This window comes from Aplysia californica, unplaced genomic scaffold, assembly GCF_000002075.1.
Source record: "Aplysia californica isolate F4 #8 unplaced genomic scaffold, AplCal3.0 scaffold00794, whole genome shotgun sequence".
Classification (NCBI taxonomy): Eukaryota; Metazoa; Mollusca; class Gastropoda; order Aplysiida; family Aplysiidae; genus Aplysia; species Aplysia californica.
In genome coordinates, this window is record NW_004798064.1 from 218,787 (window position 1) to 237,607 (window position 18,821).

At 41.3% G+C, this 18,821-nt stretch overlaps 1 protein-coding gene across 2 annotated transcripts in view; it reads right to left on the reverse strand.

The window, feature by feature from the left end:
* Positions 1–56: 56 nt before the first annotated feature.
* The window catches only part of LOC101847289 (NADPH--cytochrome P450 reductase), a 69,696-nt gene continuing 50,931 nt past the window's right edge, over positions 57–18,821 (reverse strand). For both annotated transcript variants that reach the window (XM_005109589.3, XM_035972683.1), the window contains exons 3-15: positions 18,455–18,515; positions 14,981–15,109; positions 13,363–13,512; positions 12,773–12,897; positions 11,641–11,730; positions 10,518–10,619; positions 9,363–9,479; positions 7,140–7,258; positions 6,240–6,421; positions 4,647–4,796; positions 3,324–3,597; positions 1,270–1,495; positions 57–719 (exon numbers count right to left, since the gene is read on the reverse strand). In XM_005109589.3, the coding sequence (XP_005109646.1) occupies positions 575–719; positions 1,270–1,495; positions 3,324–3,597; positions 4,647–4,796; positions 6,240–6,421; positions 7,140–7,258; positions 9,363–9,479; positions 10,518–10,619; positions 11,641–11,730; positions 12,773–12,897; positions 13,363–13,512; positions 14,981–15,109; positions 18,455–18,515 (1,870 nt within the window). In that variant the 3' untranslated portion in view covers positions 57–574. The remainder of the gene's footprint in view (positions 720–1,269; positions 1,496–3,323; positions 3,598–4,646; positions 4,797–6,239; positions 6,422–7,139; positions 7,259–9,362; positions 9,480–10,517; positions 10,620–11,640; positions 11,731–12,772; positions 12,898–13,362; positions 13,513–14,980; positions 15,110–18,454; positions 18,516–18,821) is intronic.

Consider the following 18,821-nt stretch of genomic DNA (forward strand, 5'->3'; position numbering starts at 1 on the left):
CCCCCAAAAAAATGCCCCCTTTTTCACAAGCTGAGTTCTAAAAAAGCTTCTTAAAACATAAAATCACTCTGTCAAAATTCATAATATGATTAATATGAATGAGTTAACACTTTACCATCACAAGGCTCAAATAGTAAAAATCCTTGCCATCACAGGCATTTTGGGGAAAATCGAAAGAAACTGGGGGGTAAACATCGCCTATCGACGTTTTGTGACGGGAGCGGAAGTTCAACGTTCTTGCGAGATGTGATGGCAAAGCGTTAAAGAAATAATAGTTTTCCTCAAAAAAGAAATAATTTTCAGACACAGAAAAATACATTAAACATTGTTTCTTTCCTTTCACAAAACAGCTACTGAAATTGCCGGAGCAACAGACACACAACAAAAACAAAAAAACAATACGGGTGGGAATCTATGTCTAAAACACCACAAAGCCCTCAGAAAGGTCACTCGTCAAGTACCCGTTCCCATGGCAACGACTCAGGAACCGCTATACGCGAGAACAAAGCAACCATATTCCGAGGTTGCGTGTTGTGGCATTCTACAATGTATAGCACCATGGTAGATGTGTTCATTAGCTCCACACATCAGCAGAGTAGCGGCCCTTGGACTGCAGTTTCTTGATGTAATCCTCCGCAGCCTCAGTGCTCATCTCCCCTTTGGTGGTCAGAATCTTGACGATCATGGAGTGCACCTCTCTAGCCATGTTCTTGGCATCTCTGGAAACATACACAGAGAGACAGTTGTTTTGTTTGAATAAGATTTAGTACGAGATTTACGGCACTTGTATTACAGTTAGGTCACGTAAGTGCCGAAGGTTTCAGTTGTTACAAGAGTTACTAAACACGAAAAAGAAAGAGGAGAGATAAAGACCATATGTTTGATGGGAAAGAAGGAGCTTTCACCAACCACCCACAATTTGTTTGAGTAAAAGAGATGCACATCAATACAATAACACATAGAGCGTATGGTAAGAGTTAGACAGACAGACAGACAGACAGACAGACAGACAGACAGACAGACAGACAGAAAAACTAAAGAGTATAAAAGAAAAGAGAATGACTCCTTACGCAAAATTCAGTGCTAGATTTGAGAAGAGGAAAAGTGCAGTAGTATCTGTCTAACAACAACAACAACCCCCCCACCCCCCAAGGAGGCAAGTCTTGGATACTCTTTGGTGGATGTTACTGACAACAGAATTTTCTAAAAGGGGGTAATCTGCACCCACTCACTCTCTTTCACACACACACACACACAACCAGCACTCACCCACAGATGTAGAGGTGACCGTTGTTGTTGAGCACGTCCCAGATCTCCTGATGGTTCTGGTCAAGCAGGTGCTGTACGTAGACCTTCTGGGCCTGGTCTCGCGAGAAAGCCGTGTGCATTTTGAGCACGCCCTGCTTCACATAGTCCTCCATCTCGTCCTGGTAGATGAAGTCGTTGGCCTTGTTCCTGCAGCCGAAGTACAGGATGGTGTCTCCGATCGGCTTGCCTGGACCGAGCACAGAATGAGAGAGAAAGTGAGAGTTTCTGGAACATTCTTTTATCTATTTATCTATCTCGAGGACAGAATGAGACAGAAAATGAGAGTTTCTGGAACATTCTTTTATCTATTTATCTATTTACCTGAGATAAACTAATAAAAGTACTGGGCACAGAATGAGAGAGAGAAAGTGAGTGTTTCTGGAATATTTTTTCACCAATCTATCTGAGATAAACAAAACAAAGGACAGGATGGTGTCTCTGTTAGGCTTGCCTGGACAAAGCAAAATATAAATGAAAGAGAGAGAAAAAGAAAGTGAGAGTTTCTGGAATATCTATCTACCCAGGACAAACCAAGGACAGGTGGGGTCTCCAATTGGCTTACCTGGACCGGGAACAGAATGAGAGAGAAAGTGAGAGTCCAGGAATATTCTTTTATCTAGCCGGTATAAACAAACCAAAGCACAGGATGGTGTCTGCAAAAAAATGTCAATGGGAGTGTTAAAACTGTGTCAATAAAAACAACTACATCCAAGAGTATGTCCTGACATTACCATCTCCCTTGAAGACAGATCTGTCTTGTACGACTTACTTGGCGCTCACATGACCTAATGCAGTTGCTAGCGCCATAAAACCCTCTACTATAAAAAAAAAAATTGTATAACTTCACAACACAGCCCCTGGCCCCATAGCTGCCCACCCCTCTCCGTGGCTATCAGGGACAGCCTTGCTCAAAATCAGGGACATTGAGTAATTATCAGGGACATCTTGTATTTGTCAAGAAAAACTTGCTGCCTTTTTGGTTTCTTTGCTTCACTTGGTCCAGAGTCGGACTTAGAACTCATTGCCGAACATTTTGACGCCATCTTTTCAAACGAATGAAAAAGCCGAGCGCCACGCATGCGTATCAGCTGACTTTGTCGAAACTGCACACCTACCAACTCTCCCGAATTTTCATCATTTTCCCGGGCAACAGAAGGCTAATTTTTCTGTTTTAGAAGTATGCTTGACAAGTTTTTATTTTCCGGGACCGTCGGTCAAAATCCGTATTTCCGGGACAACAGCGATTTTTCAAGAAAATCCGTACAAAATACGGATGGCCCGGGACATGGGGCAGCTATGCAGCCCCTGGCCCCCAAGTACAAAAAAAAACCTACAAAAAAACTTGTCATTTAAAAACAACAAAATCCTATCACCAGTGGAGTGCAGTCTTAGTCCAACTTTGGGAGATTTTGTTATAGCTGTCAAAGCTGTTGGAAAATCTTCCCTCTGAGCCCAACATCGTTAGGGTGAATACCGCTATTCCGTAGCATTTCAGTTTATTTTGTAGCCTACTAATTCCTGTTTTCACTGTTGGAATTCAGTACTTTCAAAGTAATTCAGTTTTAGTTTAGTGAGAGTTTTAAAGCACTTGCAACACAATCAGGTCATAGAAGTGCTGAAGGTTAGAGGTATTACAAGTGAGTAACAAACAAAAAACAAGGTGAAGAGATCAGGACGATATATGTCTTAGTTTAGTTTTAGTACAGGTTTCACGGCGCTCGCATTTGCATTAGGTCATATGAGCGCCAGAAAATTAGAAGTGTTACAAGAGAGTAACAAACATAAAAAAGAAGAAGGGGAGATAAGGACAATAGATGTTTGATAGGAAAGAAGAAGCAAACCACACAAGAGCACCCGCCAACCACCCACCGATATATGTCTGATAAGAGAGAAGGAGCAAACCACACCAGGGCACCCACCAACCACCCATTCAAAGTAATTTACATCCAAACCTGATAAATAGGAATAAGAACAAGATAGCGCAGAGCTCATGCCTCTGTGTGTGCCGTCCCTACCTTCTCCCTTGAAGTAAGACCTCTCCTGAATGAATCCTCGGAACGGCGCCAGCCCTGTGCCGGGCCCGACCATGATGACCGGGGTGGTGGGCTTGAAGGGCAGTCGGAACTGAGACTTGCGCACGTAGATGGGCACGCGGGGAAGGGGTCCGTTGCCTCCAGTGCCAGGCTTCTTGGTGGACAGCCAGGCCGTGCAGACGCCCTTGGTCAGTCGGTTGGTGGGGGTCGTGTACTCCACCACCACGGCTGTCACGTGGATGCTCTTGGGGTACATCTGGGGGGGGGGGGGGGGGTTGTGTTTCGTGTTCGTGTGTACAGGTTTGTGTGTATGTGTGTGTGTGTGTGTGTGGGGGGGGGGGGGGGGGGGGGGGAAATTGGGTGTTTGGGTGAAGAGAAAAGAAAAAGGGGAAAACATTGATATACATTAATCCATAAATGCTTGAGGTCTATAAATTTTGGTTTCACTTTCATTTTTGGGTTGCAATGAAAGGTTTCACCGGCATTTTTTCTTCAAACTTTATTTTTTTTGCAAATTGGGAGACATTCAAATTTTGGCAAATTAATTGGGCACTATGTATGAATGGGTGTGTGCTAAGGTGAACACGCTGATCTGACAAATACGACATGTAAACAGTAATAACACTTTGATGGCTTTACTCTACTTTCTCTTAAAGACATTCAACTTTTTTTTAAACATATCATTTACATCCTTGCACAGGAACCAGCCAGCAACAACAGCAGCAGCAGAAATTACATCACCAACAACCACAACAAAAGCGGCAGCAACAATATCCATAACAACAACACTCAGTATCACAATCCCATGGTACACTTTGGGAGAAGTAGAGATTGGGTAGAAGCAAGGCTGCAACAACAAGAACAACAACTGCAACAAAAAGTACAACAACACAGTCAGTCACATTATGTACTTTGAGAGAGGAGGAGACGGAGTAGAGTGAAGCTGAAACCATGGCAACAGCTATAATCTAGATCAATAAGATCAGGCGATCAGTATCTTTTAAGAGTTCCTAGAAAAGGGGGTAACAAATTAGCTTAAAGATGGTTTGCCCACCTTGCTCCATCAGTTTGGAAACCTCTTCCCCAACCCTTGAGACATACAACATCTGAGTCTAAATCAAAAAAATCTTTAAAGACACATTTAATGACATCATTTTTATGTTAGTAGATTCATGTTCAATGTTATGTGTAAATGACTATATATCCATTTACGTATTTGCGAATTGCGTTGTGTATATTATTTTATTATAAAATATTATTTTATTACAATAAAACAACAACAACAACAACAACACAGTCAAGTACCTTGGGAGAGGAGGAGATGGAGTAGAAGCGGGGCTGTAACCGAGGCAACAGTTCACAGATGTGGTCCAGTGGAGGTTTCAGGGATGGGATGTCTTCTAGAACAGCCAGAATGTTCCGGTGGTCCTTGGCGATCCAGTCCAGGTAGAGACCCTAGTGAACAACACAGGTTTGATTGAGTACAGAGAAGGCAGATAAAGATTCCTTAGTGGCCCTAAATTGATAAGAGTAGGCTTTAGCTGCCTCCCAGGCAAAATTCAAAATGAATTCCTATCAAAACTGAAAATGTTTAACTCACTGCGTAACCCCCGCCGCGACGCTCGCGACGGCTCCCACGAGCCCTGCATGACCAACTTTGGATTTTTTTTTCGTTCTACAAATCACGCACGGATCGCGGGACCCGCCTCGTACCCTTGTTTGTCCAAGCTTGAGCTACTTAGACTTCGTTTCGTATCTCTGGGACCCGTAGTTTTTAAGTTATTGAAGGTGAAGGACAGTGACCCCAACTGGGGTTGAACTGACTGGAACTCGCGCTTTGTTTTTTTCTATACAGCTGATAGTAATCTGACAGTCGCGTCGTAGTAACGGTCAAAGAAGTCGCATGAACAAGAATCACATAATTTCGCCGTTTTCGATACTTCTGTACGTTTTACTAGTTCTAGTGTCTCAGAATATGATGTGTCTGATACTTAAGACCCTGGATATGTACCCGAACACGGCCTGAGTCGTAGTTTTAGGGCTAGATCTAGCACTAGTACTGGTGTTGTTGTTCGCGCAGCGAAATCACAAAGTCGTGCCGTACATCTGTCTCACGTAATTCAGTGCATGGGTCTGAATCAACGTACAGACCAGCTTTTATACTTGAACCAAACACTCACACATGCATACAAATCAAGATACAACACTTTGAACTTTAATTTTTGTTGTTGTGAATTTCATTCTACCTGTCATGTCTGTGAAAATTTTTAGGAAAATCAAATTCATGCCAATTTTTTAAAAATCATATAAATTAAAGTATTAGACTTAGACAACTTTAGTTTTTTGTGTTAGATTAAGCTTGAATGTTATTTTACTGTGTCAAAAAATAATTACAATAGGGTAATTCTGAGAGTTGTGGTGATTTATTGAAATACTCCGAAAAACGCCAGTCTTCAACGCTTGTGACTGGTGAAAGGGCCCAGTCTGAAGTGAGTTAATTTGTTCCGCACGTTCATACATGGTTGCTTTTAAGGACAAGCAGGACATCCCAGATTTCAGGGGGTTTCCGGAAATCTTGACCTACACCAAAAGTGGGCATTGCCCTACCTATAGGAGACGCTTGGTTTCATTGGTGTGTATATTTTACCTAACTTATACAATTTGTAGCTGTTGCAGTCAAAATGCCTTTTAAAGAATCTACGCTATCATGATGTAAATGACCTATCTCAACAATCCCATAACTTATTCGTATCATTTTGTTTTCTTTATTTGACCCTAATCAGGATGATCAGGACCAAGTGCTTGCATGGTGTTTTTAAAGTATCTGTCATATTTGACTAGAGCACAGCCACTTCATATGAAAATACAAACAAAACATGTACCAAACCCCCCCATTACCTTGCCCTCTTCTGTGGCCTGCGTCATCTTCTGCAGAAACTCCTTGTCCTTGGCCACCTCCGTGTACTCGGCCAGCTCACCCAGCACGTGTGTGCGTGGTGGGTTCATGATGTCCACGTAGTGCGTCAGGGCTGTACGGTACGAACACGGGCATGGGAAAGGATGTTTCTTGCTGGCGTCCTCTGTCAGTAGATTGGGGGGTGGGGGGGGTGGGGGGTGGGGGGGGGAATGAAGGATGTGGAAAGAGAGGCAGAGGATGAGTACATGTAGGCACTTGGAACACAAACAGGTCATACAAGTGCAGTTGATTAGAGGTATTACAAGAGAGTAACGGAAGGAGAAAAGAAAGGGGAGAGAATAGGATGAAAGATATTTGATAGGCTAGACGAAGCATAATCACACCAGAGCACCCGCCAGCCAATCACTGGGATGTAAAGACACACAGAAATAGCACACAAAGAGTACATGTGAAACAAAGTGTATAATTCTATGGACTGTCATTGTTCAGAACACCTTTCCACCCAATCAGACGTAGAGATGATCCTGTTCTTTCCCTCTCCCTCTCAATTATCCATGGATGAAGAGTTGACAGGACTGTTGTTAAGAATGTGAATGCCAACAAAAACATTTCTCTGAATGTCAGCAAACAAAACAAATTTTCTGAATGTCAGCATGAAAAAAAAAAAGCCCTGAGTTTCAGAAAAACAGAAAAACCTCTCTAAAATCTAAAAAAAAAGAAAAAGAAAAAATAAAAAAAAAAAAAGTCAACAGGAAAAAGTTTCTCTAAATTTGAACCCCCATTAGTCCATCTCAAGAGAGCTTCTAACAATACAACAGACAAGACAACAAAATAAGTCCAGAACCAACAACACCACAGTTTTAAAAAGTTGTTGCATGTACCGTCAATGTTGTTGAGGGTAAACACCTCATCCAAATCCACTCCCAATCTCTTTCCAATCTTCTCCACGATCTCAGTATCGTTGATGGGGTATATGGCAACGTGGTCACCACTCTCATATCTGAGGGACAAACACAAAGTTCAAGTTTCAAAAATACATTCCAATCGTTTTTTGTTCTTTTCAGAATAAGTATTTCCATGCCACCATGAACACAATTTAGATAATTCAGGGGGGCATGTTTCAACCCTATCTGTCAGGGCCAACTGGGCTGAGAGGGATACAATGTCCCAGAAGAAAAATGGATATACTCTATACAATTTATCAATACATGGGAACTGACCTCATGTCTTCTGTGTGTGACGGAAAAGAGCCTAACAGCAACACCATACATCGTAGACTCTATTGGTGGCTTTAACTAAATAGAGACAGTATGACAGACCTGCCAAATACCCTAAAAAAATCAAAAGATATTTTTTTATTACAAAAACTGAGATATCTGAGCCTTCACTTGTAAAAGTTTCATGAAATATTTTAACCACATTTCTCATTAACTCTATCTCAAATGAATTGCAAAAATATGTGAGGCATTGTGGTGAGACCAGGTGTTCGTCATAATCATGAAATCGAAGTAAACTCTATTTTTTATTCTGTTTGACAATTATAATAAAATTTTTACTTATAACCTTAACACCTTTTCTTTCCTCTTAAAAACATACATCTCTGTGTATTTCACTGAAAAAATTTGATTAAAGGAAGAAAAAATGTAATTTACAGTTTCCAAGGACTCTCAAGCATTGGAGGTAAAGACATTTTGCCAGACTGTTCAAACTAATTTTAACTCTCGGACCGGGTTAAACCATACCTCCTTCAATTCAATATACCTCGACTCCTATCGAAGACTAAATGAGTAATATCTTTCATCGAATGAAAGGCAAATAAACAAACTTTCAGATGATACCAATCACTCCATAGGCCCGACAACTGACAAGCGCCTTCTTCCACCCCGTCGTTACACACATCAGTTATTTCAACAGGGTCCATAGTTTGTTTCATTATTTCCAGTCTATTGCTTTTCTAACATCAGTAAATGCCAACATTCAATCACATTTCCAATGATATATTATATATAAAAAGCAATTATAATGTTTACTAGACAACTGTAGAAGCCATTTTATTTCCATACCCTATTCTTTGCCATATTGGCAGGCCAAAAGGCTAGAACTTGGACGGCAGCTGGAACGGAAAAGTAAAGTATTTCCAGACCCTCAAATCAATTTATGGGGGTCACAAAGAAAGATCCAAGAGGTTTAATGTTCAGAATTAAATTACGCCCTGAATGAATTAACTCTTATCCTGCGTCTGTGCCCAGATGCGTATCTTATCAGCAACCCATTACGTCGGACGTGCCGGGCAGACCGCCGGGGTCACTCAGTGTGTACTGTTGGTGTACAGCGCGCGCGCCGGGAAACGTTTGTTTTCGCCATGAATACCGTGGGAGTGTGTTAACCGATGATGAAAATAACGCTCTATCTTTCATAGCTTTCTATTTATAAAGTGTTACAAACACATGAATAACCCCCTCTCACAAGCTGATGAGACATTACGAGTAGTTACGCCCATTCGAATAACCTTTCTGGATGCTCTTGTTGTTATGAATGACCTGAGGTTCGAAAGGGTATAATTTAGGTCAATTTCCGAATGTTTTACACTCAAATTGTTCTTTGTACCTGCACAATGGTATTCAAAACTATCAAACAAGCTTATTTTTTATCAGGTAGTATCATTTCATACAAAATCAAGCTCATTTGAAATATTTTGCAACGTAAAATGGAAGTCTTGTTTCCTGACTATCCTTTCAAGCTCTTCATGTCTAAGTCATAATTTCATTGGACGAACATCTAAAGCTACCAACTTGGCATGTTTTGAATGAGACGTATGCCTCGATTACGAACCAACGCAGGCGGTTCTAGAAGAAGGCCACAAACGCACACAAACTCAAGCAGACTGACGCACACACACTTGACCTGCATGAATGGGGATCCGACTCGGGACCCGAATGATACGTAAGAGGATGTGCGCTGCGCGTGCGCTGAGCCTGGAGCTACACTGATTCGGGACCAGAACATAGGCGAGGTGCCGAAATAGGCTTATCAGGCGACATAAACCCGGCCCCCGCAGGATGAGGGTTAAGCATGTGTCCATCTCCAGGTTCCCATTCCCCTACCTGATCTTTGACTCCGAGATGTCCAGCTCTATGTGCATACAGGACCGGCCACTGTCCTTGTGGAGTTCTCTGTTCACAGCGATGGGGGACATGTACGGGTTCTTAACATCATACGGCCTGTCAAAACACAATGGGAAAGTTTCAAAACTCAACAGGAGAATTTTAAAAACACAGTTTCAAAACATGAAATAACTTGTTTTAAAACACAGGAAAATTTCAAGACACAACAGGAAAGTCATAATAATAATAATTATAATAATAGATAGCATTTGTATAGGGCAAATCCCTGCTCAACATCAAGCTCTATGCGCTTTAAAATCTATACTATTTCACCAGCAGACCTGAGAGCATTCTGAAACAACTTCAACTTCGTGGGAAGCATACAGCGCAAGCTGCCATTTATAGGCACTAAAACACTAACATTCTGACAAGATCTTTCGCCGTCTATGGCCAGGTGGGTACCCATTCCCACCTGGGTGAAATGATGAAAATTCGGGTAAAGTGCCTTTCCCAAGGACACATTGCCGGCCTGCAGCTCGAACCCCTGAACCCCACGATTACGAGTCCGGTAGCCTAACCATTAGGCCACCGACGCCAACAAAACCCATAAATAATTTTTTTTAACACAGCAGGAACATTTCAAAAGACATCTTCCTACCACAGAGAATATAGATTTTATTTATGTTGTGAATCTGCCACAATATTCTTCACTAACAATAACCTACATAACAATCTAAAAAAACAAATTAATAGAGAGCTGAATGCTAAGCTTTTGCAACAGCTGTGAAGTGGGAAAATCTTCCCCTTGATCCCAAAATCATTTCATTTAAAGCAAATGTGCTGCAGAATATTTTAATGATTTCTTTAATCTAGGCAGAAATTCAGTGCTTTAAAAACAATCTCAAAACTAGAAAAACGTATTAAGTACAAGACAGTAGGTAGCTCCGGAAATGTTTGAATGTTCTTCCTGCTTCATTGAGTGTCCTGAAACTTTTACAGTATGACACACTAGGATACACAATCCACACTTTCTGAGAACTATGCAACATTAAAAAATTTTTGTTTAGATCTTGCACACAACAATTTTTTTCAGGGCTCTGAAATAAAAACAAACATACAAATCTTTTCAGGAATCTGAAACAAACACAAACTTACGGTTTCTGTGTGTTGTACGAGCCCAGCCTGGCAGGTTCTCCATTAAAGACCTTCTCTTTGGACAGGTCCTCTGCTACTGTTCCCAGCTCGTATTGGCGGGTGCTGGGGGAGGGGGAGGAGAGGGAGATCAGCACATCAGAACACAGGGTCCTTTACAGTCGTCCACTCAAGGCATCATGGTTGTTTATTTGAGTATAGAAATGCTGGTAAAGGTTATTTGGACTTGACACCCCCCAAAAAAAAAACACAACCCCCCCCCCCCCCCCCCAACAACAAAACAACCTCTTAAAAACATCTTTTGTGCATGATACTACTGTGACTTAAATGTGGCCCCATTGAGAATGGAGACTTTTTAGTTTAGTTTAGTTTTAGTAGAGGTTTTACGGCGCTTGCAACTGCATTAAGTCAAAGGAGCGCCAGGAGATTAGAGGCGTTACAGGGGAATAACAAACATAAAAAAGAAGGAAGGAAGATAAGGATGATAGGTGTTTGATAGGAAAGAAGAAGCAAACCACTCCAGAGCACCTGCCAACCACCCACAATGGAGACTTTTAATGTGCACAACAGTCAAAGTTAGTTCCAAATGGGCAAGTTAACTTTGATCAAAAAGCACATTGACATAAGAATAGGTATGTAGAGCAAGGGAAGAGAAAGACAGACAGAGGGAAGCAACAGAGGTAGAAAAAAAAAAAGAAGTAGGACCTGCCAGTGGCTCTCTCCAATCACCACAGGCATGAAAGACTGATTGTATAAGTTTGAAAAATAAAAGTAACATGTTTTAATTTGTTAAAATTTAAATGTTTGTTTTACTTTCATTTCAATTTTATGGCTGACTCTGCTAAACAAAGCTCTTCCTGCCTTTTCAATGGTAGAGCAATTGACCTGGAGGTAAAGTGGAATGTAAATGAGAGAGAGAAGGAAAGGATGAAGGAGAAAAAGAAGGTAACAAAGAAAAGAAATTGACCAAAGAAAACAACAATTAATGTCATCTAAAGACATGAGCACAGAAGTCCACAAATCATCCTTCTACTAATGAAGGGAAAATGAGCTTACACACACACACACACACACACACACACACACACACACACACACACACACAATCCCCCACACACACACTTACTTGACATTCTCCCCTGTGGCCTCCACACCAAAGTAAGCACACACGGCAGGCCAGAACTTTTCCTTCCACGTCACAAAATCTTCCTCAATACTGGTGAACAGAGAGAGAGAGGGCCAGGGAGATATGAAACACCAGACTTTTATTTCTTTTTATTTCAGTTAGAGTTTTACGGTACTTTAAACACAATTAGGTCATATGAGTGCCAAAGATTAGGTGTTAAAAGAAAGTAACAAACACGAAAGAAGAAGGAAGAGGGATACTGACGACAGATGTTTGATAGGAAAAAGGAGTAAACCACACCAGAGCAACCATCGATAACCCTGAAACACCAGCCTCAGACAGAAAGAAAAGAAAACAAAACACCAAAATATCTGAGACAGAATCAAAAGAAAACAAAACCTCTGAAATAAAGCAAGACACATAAGACTGAGACAAACAAAATTATACTTTGTTAAGTCTTTAAACACAGAAACCAAAAAGAACACCAGCCCCAGAGAGGAAATAAAGCAAAACACCACAAGTTATCACACAGAATCCAAACAAAACAGGATGAAGTCTCTGAGCAGAATAAAAAAAAACCCACACAACAAGATCTCCCACAGAATCCAAACAAAACATAACAAAGTGTGAAAGTTTAGTTTTAGTTTAGTAGGGTTTTTTCGGCGCTCGCAACTGCATAAGGTCATATGAGCGCCAGAAGATTAGGTGTTACAAGAGAGTAACAAACATAAGAAAAATGAAGGGGAGATAAGGATGATAGATGTTTGATAGGAAAGAAGAAGCAAACCACACCAGAGCACCCGCCAACCACCCACACAAAGCGTGAAAGAATCCAAACAAAACATCACATGACCTTCCACAGAACCCAAACAAAACATGACAAACTCTGATTAGTTTTAGTAAGAGTTTTACGGCACTTGCAACACAATAAGGTTGTATAAGAGCCAAAGATTAGAGGTGTTACAAGAGAGTAACAAACACAAAAAAGAAGGAGGGGAATTAAAGATGACAGACGTTTGATAGGAAAGAAGGAGCAAACCACACCAGAGCACCTGCCAACCACCCACACAAAACAAGACAAAAGACAGAATCCCCGAAAAACACAACAAAGTCTGAGACAGAAGAGGCTTACTTTGCGTCATCGTCTCCCAGGCCCAGCTCAAAGACCCTCTCGCCCCCCAGCTCCCCGAGTCGTTTGTCCACAAACTTGCCCATGGAGTTGTAGTGCTCGTACGTCTTGTTGCCCAGACCAAACACCTGAAACAAGGCAGTATACAGTCAGTTTGAGACGTTCATGTGAAAACATTATACCACAGCGTACTATTTAAAACAAAATTGCCATTGTTGGTGTTGTATGTCCTCCTATCTTGCCTCTGAAATAGCCGTACACACGTGTTGCGTGGGGCGTTAAATCTTCACAATTTTGCACAATTTTTTAAACATATTCCCCATCCACATTTTTTAAAATCATTTAGGAAGCAGACTATTTTGAACCTGCCGATCAGGACCGAGAGGGATACATCATCCCAGTAGACAAATGGAGACGCCAATTTACCAGCCTGTGGTTACATAATAGCATGTGTCACGACAGTTGAATCAGGGGCACGTTAATTCTTGGACATGTGGAGCTATTGGTATCATCTTAAAGCCTGTTCATTTGTCTTGCTTTTGTTGAGTATCTAAAACCATAACCTCCCACCTTTCACACACAAACACACTCACAGAGTATCTGATGCCGGAAAGGTCAGCGTCTCCCCCATTGAGAAACTCGTGGAACTCCTGGGCATTGTCCGTGGGGTCGCCCTCGCCGTAGGTGGCCATACAGAAGATGGCCAGGCTGTTCTCTATATCTGCCAGCTTACTCAGGTCCTCCTGGGGGGTGGGGCGGGGAGGGGAGGAGAGGAGGAGGGGGAAAAGTAAAAGAATATTTCCAATAAATTAAGGAGGAGAGGAGAAAGTGAAAGAATGAATGTTCCAATAGATTTTGTTTTAGTTTTAGTAGAGGTTTTATGGCACTCGCAACTGCATAAGGCCATATGAGCGCCAAAAGATTAGAGTTGTTACAAGAGAGTAACAAACATAAAAATGAAGGAGGGGAGATAAGGAGGATAGATGTTTGATAGGAAAGAATTTAAGAAACAAACCAGACCAGAGCACCTGCCAACCACTTACCCAATTGATTTTAAGGTGGGGAACAGTGTGAGGTGGGTAAGTCAAACAACAGTTTTCCACCCAAGATCTACACGGCACTTTTCTAGATCACATTTGTGAAAGATCTGGATCCATCCAGTGTTTCTTCAATAAGATGAATCTAGTAAACTTATCAGAGATATAGAGACAGATGATTTTTTAAATTTAGAAGTCTTTTATTTTAGTTTAAGTAAGAGTTTTGCGGCACTTGCAACACAACAAGGTCAAGGGTGGGGAGAAAGAGGACGGAGGTAGTGAAGAAGGACCTAACAATGGAGTCAGCCAACCACCCAACAGCCAGTCTTTAAAAATTTTAAGCCATAAAATCCCGAACAACACAACCTATCGATAACCAAGCTTTTAACACAACAACAACAACAACAACTACCCATCCCCACAACAAAAACAACCCAGCTACAGGAGTAATTTGGCCTAAAATTTTGTAATAAGGCCATGGATTGGTTTCTTCCCTGGGTTGTCAAGGACCAGGGTTGTAGGAAAGTATAAATGTAACATAAACAAAAGAGTGATGAAAAAAACATTTTTGTCAAGTTAGGGGGAAAAAAAGGGAGGGGAGGTGGGTTACGGCTTGCAAAAACAAAAGAAACCTTTGGAACTACAAAATTCGTCACAAGTCTTTGATCTTGATTGTGCATCACAGCACACAATGCATTGCACACAGCATGCTAATTATTTCAAGTTTCAAAGATTCTTTTTTATAAAATTTTCTCATAGGCTTAGCCTGAGATTCATAACATGAAAGGGCAGGAATTTTGTAACACCTTGTTAATCTAATGTTTGCCTTACTCCTGCATTTGACACTTCTAAGGTCTGTTTTCCTTAGGACAAAGCGGGCACTGAGCAACAATAAGGACTCAATGCTATGAGGATTTTAAAGTTAAACAGCTGCATGTGACATAGTGACGTACACTGTCCGGGTCTAGTAGTTCATCTCTTCTTACGAGCGGGAAGGTTAGCAGTGTGTTGGGGTAGCTGAATATTCTTAAAGATCCAAATCCGTGTAATATGATTGTGCTTTTGTAAAACGGAATAAAAATCATTATGATCCCTTCAAATTTGTAAAGACGAGCATCCCAACAGCCATCCCCAAAACAACAACAACAACAACAATAACACAACAACAACCTACCATATCACACTCCTCTGGGTCGGCCACCATCCCCTTCATGCCGTATCTGGAGGCGTCTTTGGCCAGACGTGTGGCAAACTCCTCGGCTGTGCCGGTCTGAGACCCGTAGAACACGATCACATTACGGTTCTGGAGGGGAGGGGGAGGGGGAAGGGAAGAGGGAGGGGGAGAGGGAGGGGGAGGGGAGGGGGGTTGGGGGGAGAGGTGAGGGAAGATGGGGAAGGAATGAAGAGGGGACAGGGGAAAGGTGGGGAGGTGTGGGTGAGGGGGGGGGGGGAGACGGGAAGAGGTGGGGTGGGTAGGGGAAAGGGAGAATGGGGTGGGGGAAGGGGGGAGAAGATGGGGGAAGAAGGGAAGAAAGGAAGAGGGCAAATGGGAGAAGGGGGGAGAGGGGGAGGAGAGAGAAGGGAGAGAGTAAGAACACATTTCTATTTCAGTTTCAAATTATTAATCAGTAAAAATCATATATGAATCAACTGCTGAACTAATAATTGAGTCAACGAGCAGTAAAATATTTGAATGAAGAAGTATTTTAGCAGAACAAAGGACAGAACAATAGTAACTAACCCTTTGTTTGAGAGAGTGAAAGGAAAAGGGATGAAGTCACTATCACTATTGAATGAGCGGTGAATATCGTAACCTCAAGACCGTCAGAGCCCCCCATTGTGTCTCTGTCACAGCTGCAATTTTATATATATATATATCTATATATATATATCTATATATATATCTATATATATATATCTATATATATCTATCTATATATATATATATATATATATATATATATATATATATATATATATATATATATATATATATAAATATATATACACACACATATATACATGGGTCTCAACTCAGAATTTTTAAAAAGAAGGAACTTTCCTCATGATCGCGACAGAAGACCATTTTTGCGAGACACCCATTATCATCATACTGTTTAACTCTAGAATGCAACTAATTTATCAAAGCTAGGTTACTTCATACCAATTTGAGGGTTTGGAAGATAATTTCAAGTAAAAGAGTAACGGTAACGGAGTTTAGCAGAGGAAATGGCGGTAGCGGTAATCCGCTAAATAGAAGAATATTGAGACCCATGTATATAATAAAGAGTGAAAGGAGAAGGCATGTCGTCACAATCACTGCCATAGAGATTTTCTAGTTTTAATTTTAGTAGGAGTCTTACTGCACTTGCAAGCAACACAATAAGGTCATATAAGTGCCGAAGATTAGAGGTGTTACAAGAGAGTAACAAACACAAAAAGGAAGGAGGGGAGATAGAGACAGTAGACTTTTTATAGGACAGAAGGAGCAAACCATACCAGACCACCCGCCAACCACCCACCTGCCATAGAGAGCAGGGAAAAAAGTAAGTCAGGCCAGAGGGGAAAAAGAGACAAAGGATCTAACAGTCAGTCGCACCCTCCTGCCATCAGCGAGGTAAAAAAAAAAGGGGAGTCATCAGACAAAAAACCCAAAGGGAATAGGAGAGGAAAAGGACAAACTACAGATGCCACCTTGCATTTTCCCCAGACAGTGATAATGTGGGGGAAAGCGTGACAGCTGAGGAGAAGAACTAACATTAACACAGCTCAGTCAGCCACAAAAGATAGTAAAAAAAAACCTTTTATACATTGAATGTTTAAAGCGTTTATCATACTCAAAAGTGGGTCATGGCTTACCAGTGGCACTCCCCCCCCCCCCTCCGCCTCAACTTCTCTCTCCTTTATCCCCCCACTCCCCTCCTTGAAACCCAAGCTTACGTTCAATATAAAGATGAATAATTGGCGTCATTAATTTTTTTCACAGCATATGAACACAATCAATCGCACCACATTGTGGCAGAAATGCTCACTGGAGGAAATAAATTCATTTATACGTATTATATATGTATGTGTATGCATATTTATATAAAAAGATGTGACAGAGACATAACAGGGGCTCTTACGGCTTGAAGTAAAAATATTCGCCACTCATTCAATAGGTCACTGGTCCGAAACATGACAGGGACTGATAATTTTCTTTTTAAAAATTTACATCTTTCACCTCCTTTCCCGCTCTCTAACCATTCTCTGTCGTCTCCTTTCAGCTCAACTTTCTGCTCCCCCCCCCACTTTCTGCCCCCTTCTCTGGGTTCCTGACTCTTTCTGCAGCCTTTCTGATGCTACTCTTTGGCTCCTTCTTACTGCTGTCTTTCAGCCACACCCCTGATCTTATGGCTGGAAAGATCACAGACCTAGTCTTCTCAAATAAGGCGAAAAATCTTGGAGGTCTCGTGTGCAAGTTGCGCATGTTAAAGATCCCTTGGTGGTCCTAATATCGAAAAGAGTGTGCTTTGGCCGCCACTTGAGCAAAATTCAAAATTCTCATCAAACAGAAAATGTTTAATGTGTCCCATGCGTTCATATGACCTTATGCAATTGCAAGCGCCATAAAAGACTTACCCCCCCCCTCCCCCCCAAAAAAAGAAAAAAAGAGACACCACCAAACACTCTTCACAATATTCAGGTCTCACCTGACTATAAACATCTCAGGCACATCAAACTATGTCATGAAAGAGAAACAATCAGAAGCCAACACGCCCACACAGTCCAAATGTTCTCTCTGTCCCCAACTGCCCCAGTTAGGGAAAATGGTCAGTCAGTGGGATTGACTGATGAAATTAGTCTGGGTGGTATGCAATTATGCAAATTGAGTGTTCATTCAGGCACTTTAAATCCATTGTGCTAAGACGCAACATTTTTCTTCACTTGAAAAGGTCAAGGTACAACATTAACTCTTTATCTGAGGCAAGCCACTCTCAGCGGCTTGCAGTCTGAACCACTGTACCATTGATCCACTGTCAGCGGCTCAAGCAAATTGCGTTATCTCTTGATGACATTATATTAATTTTTGGCAATTGCCAAAATAGGTCAATCTCAGGTTGCATACCTAACGAGGGCTTTGGCATAGTGGACAAACCGTCTAAGAAGATGAAGAGTTAAGCAAAGAATAAAATACAGGGTTCCCACTCATCAACAAGTAAAAATTTACAGGTTTTTTTCCCCAGTTGTCTCTTAGATATTGTAAACATTTTCAAAGTTGTCTTGTATTTTTAAGATGATAGAGCTAGGAAGTGGAAATGAAGAGAAATGTAATATCAATTTGTAACAAGGACAGGGGTCGTAGGATAATTGTAACGTAAACAAAGTCGCTATTCATGATGATGGGCAGCCCTTTGATTTCCCAGCTTTCTCCCGTATATTTTTGTTTCCACTCATTTCCCGACCGACAAAACCTGAAAATGAAATGCCTGGTTTTTCCCCCTCTTTCCCAGTTGAACGGGAACCCTGAAAACAACTGACTGCTAAGCAATCCCCCAGCCCATCCATCCAATAAAATATTTTTTGAACGGGGATGACTAGAAGTGAGATCTTAAAAGGAAGCCTGTATTAATAGAAAAACCAAGTGCCCAACAATGCATTGACTTACTGTGTTCTTCATCTTGGTGATGAAAGTGGTATCGCTAGACTCAGACCTTTCCAACACAGGACTGGAAGATATATGGGTGGGTGGGGGAAGAAATTAAAACATAGACATAATATGAGTTAAAGTTACAGCTTTTAGAAAAAAATTGGAATAGAAATTGTCAGCTATTCATCTTTTCCGCATAGACTTCGTAAAAATATCCAGTAACAACAAATTTAGTGAGTTACACTGGTGCCAGTGTCAGCAGAATATGAAGACTTCTATATTCATAGGCCTTAATTCAAATATATGTAATATTTAGAGGCTTCACCTGTTAGCACAAAAGAAGATTAGGCCTCAACATCTATAAATAGTTGGGGGGGGGGGGGGG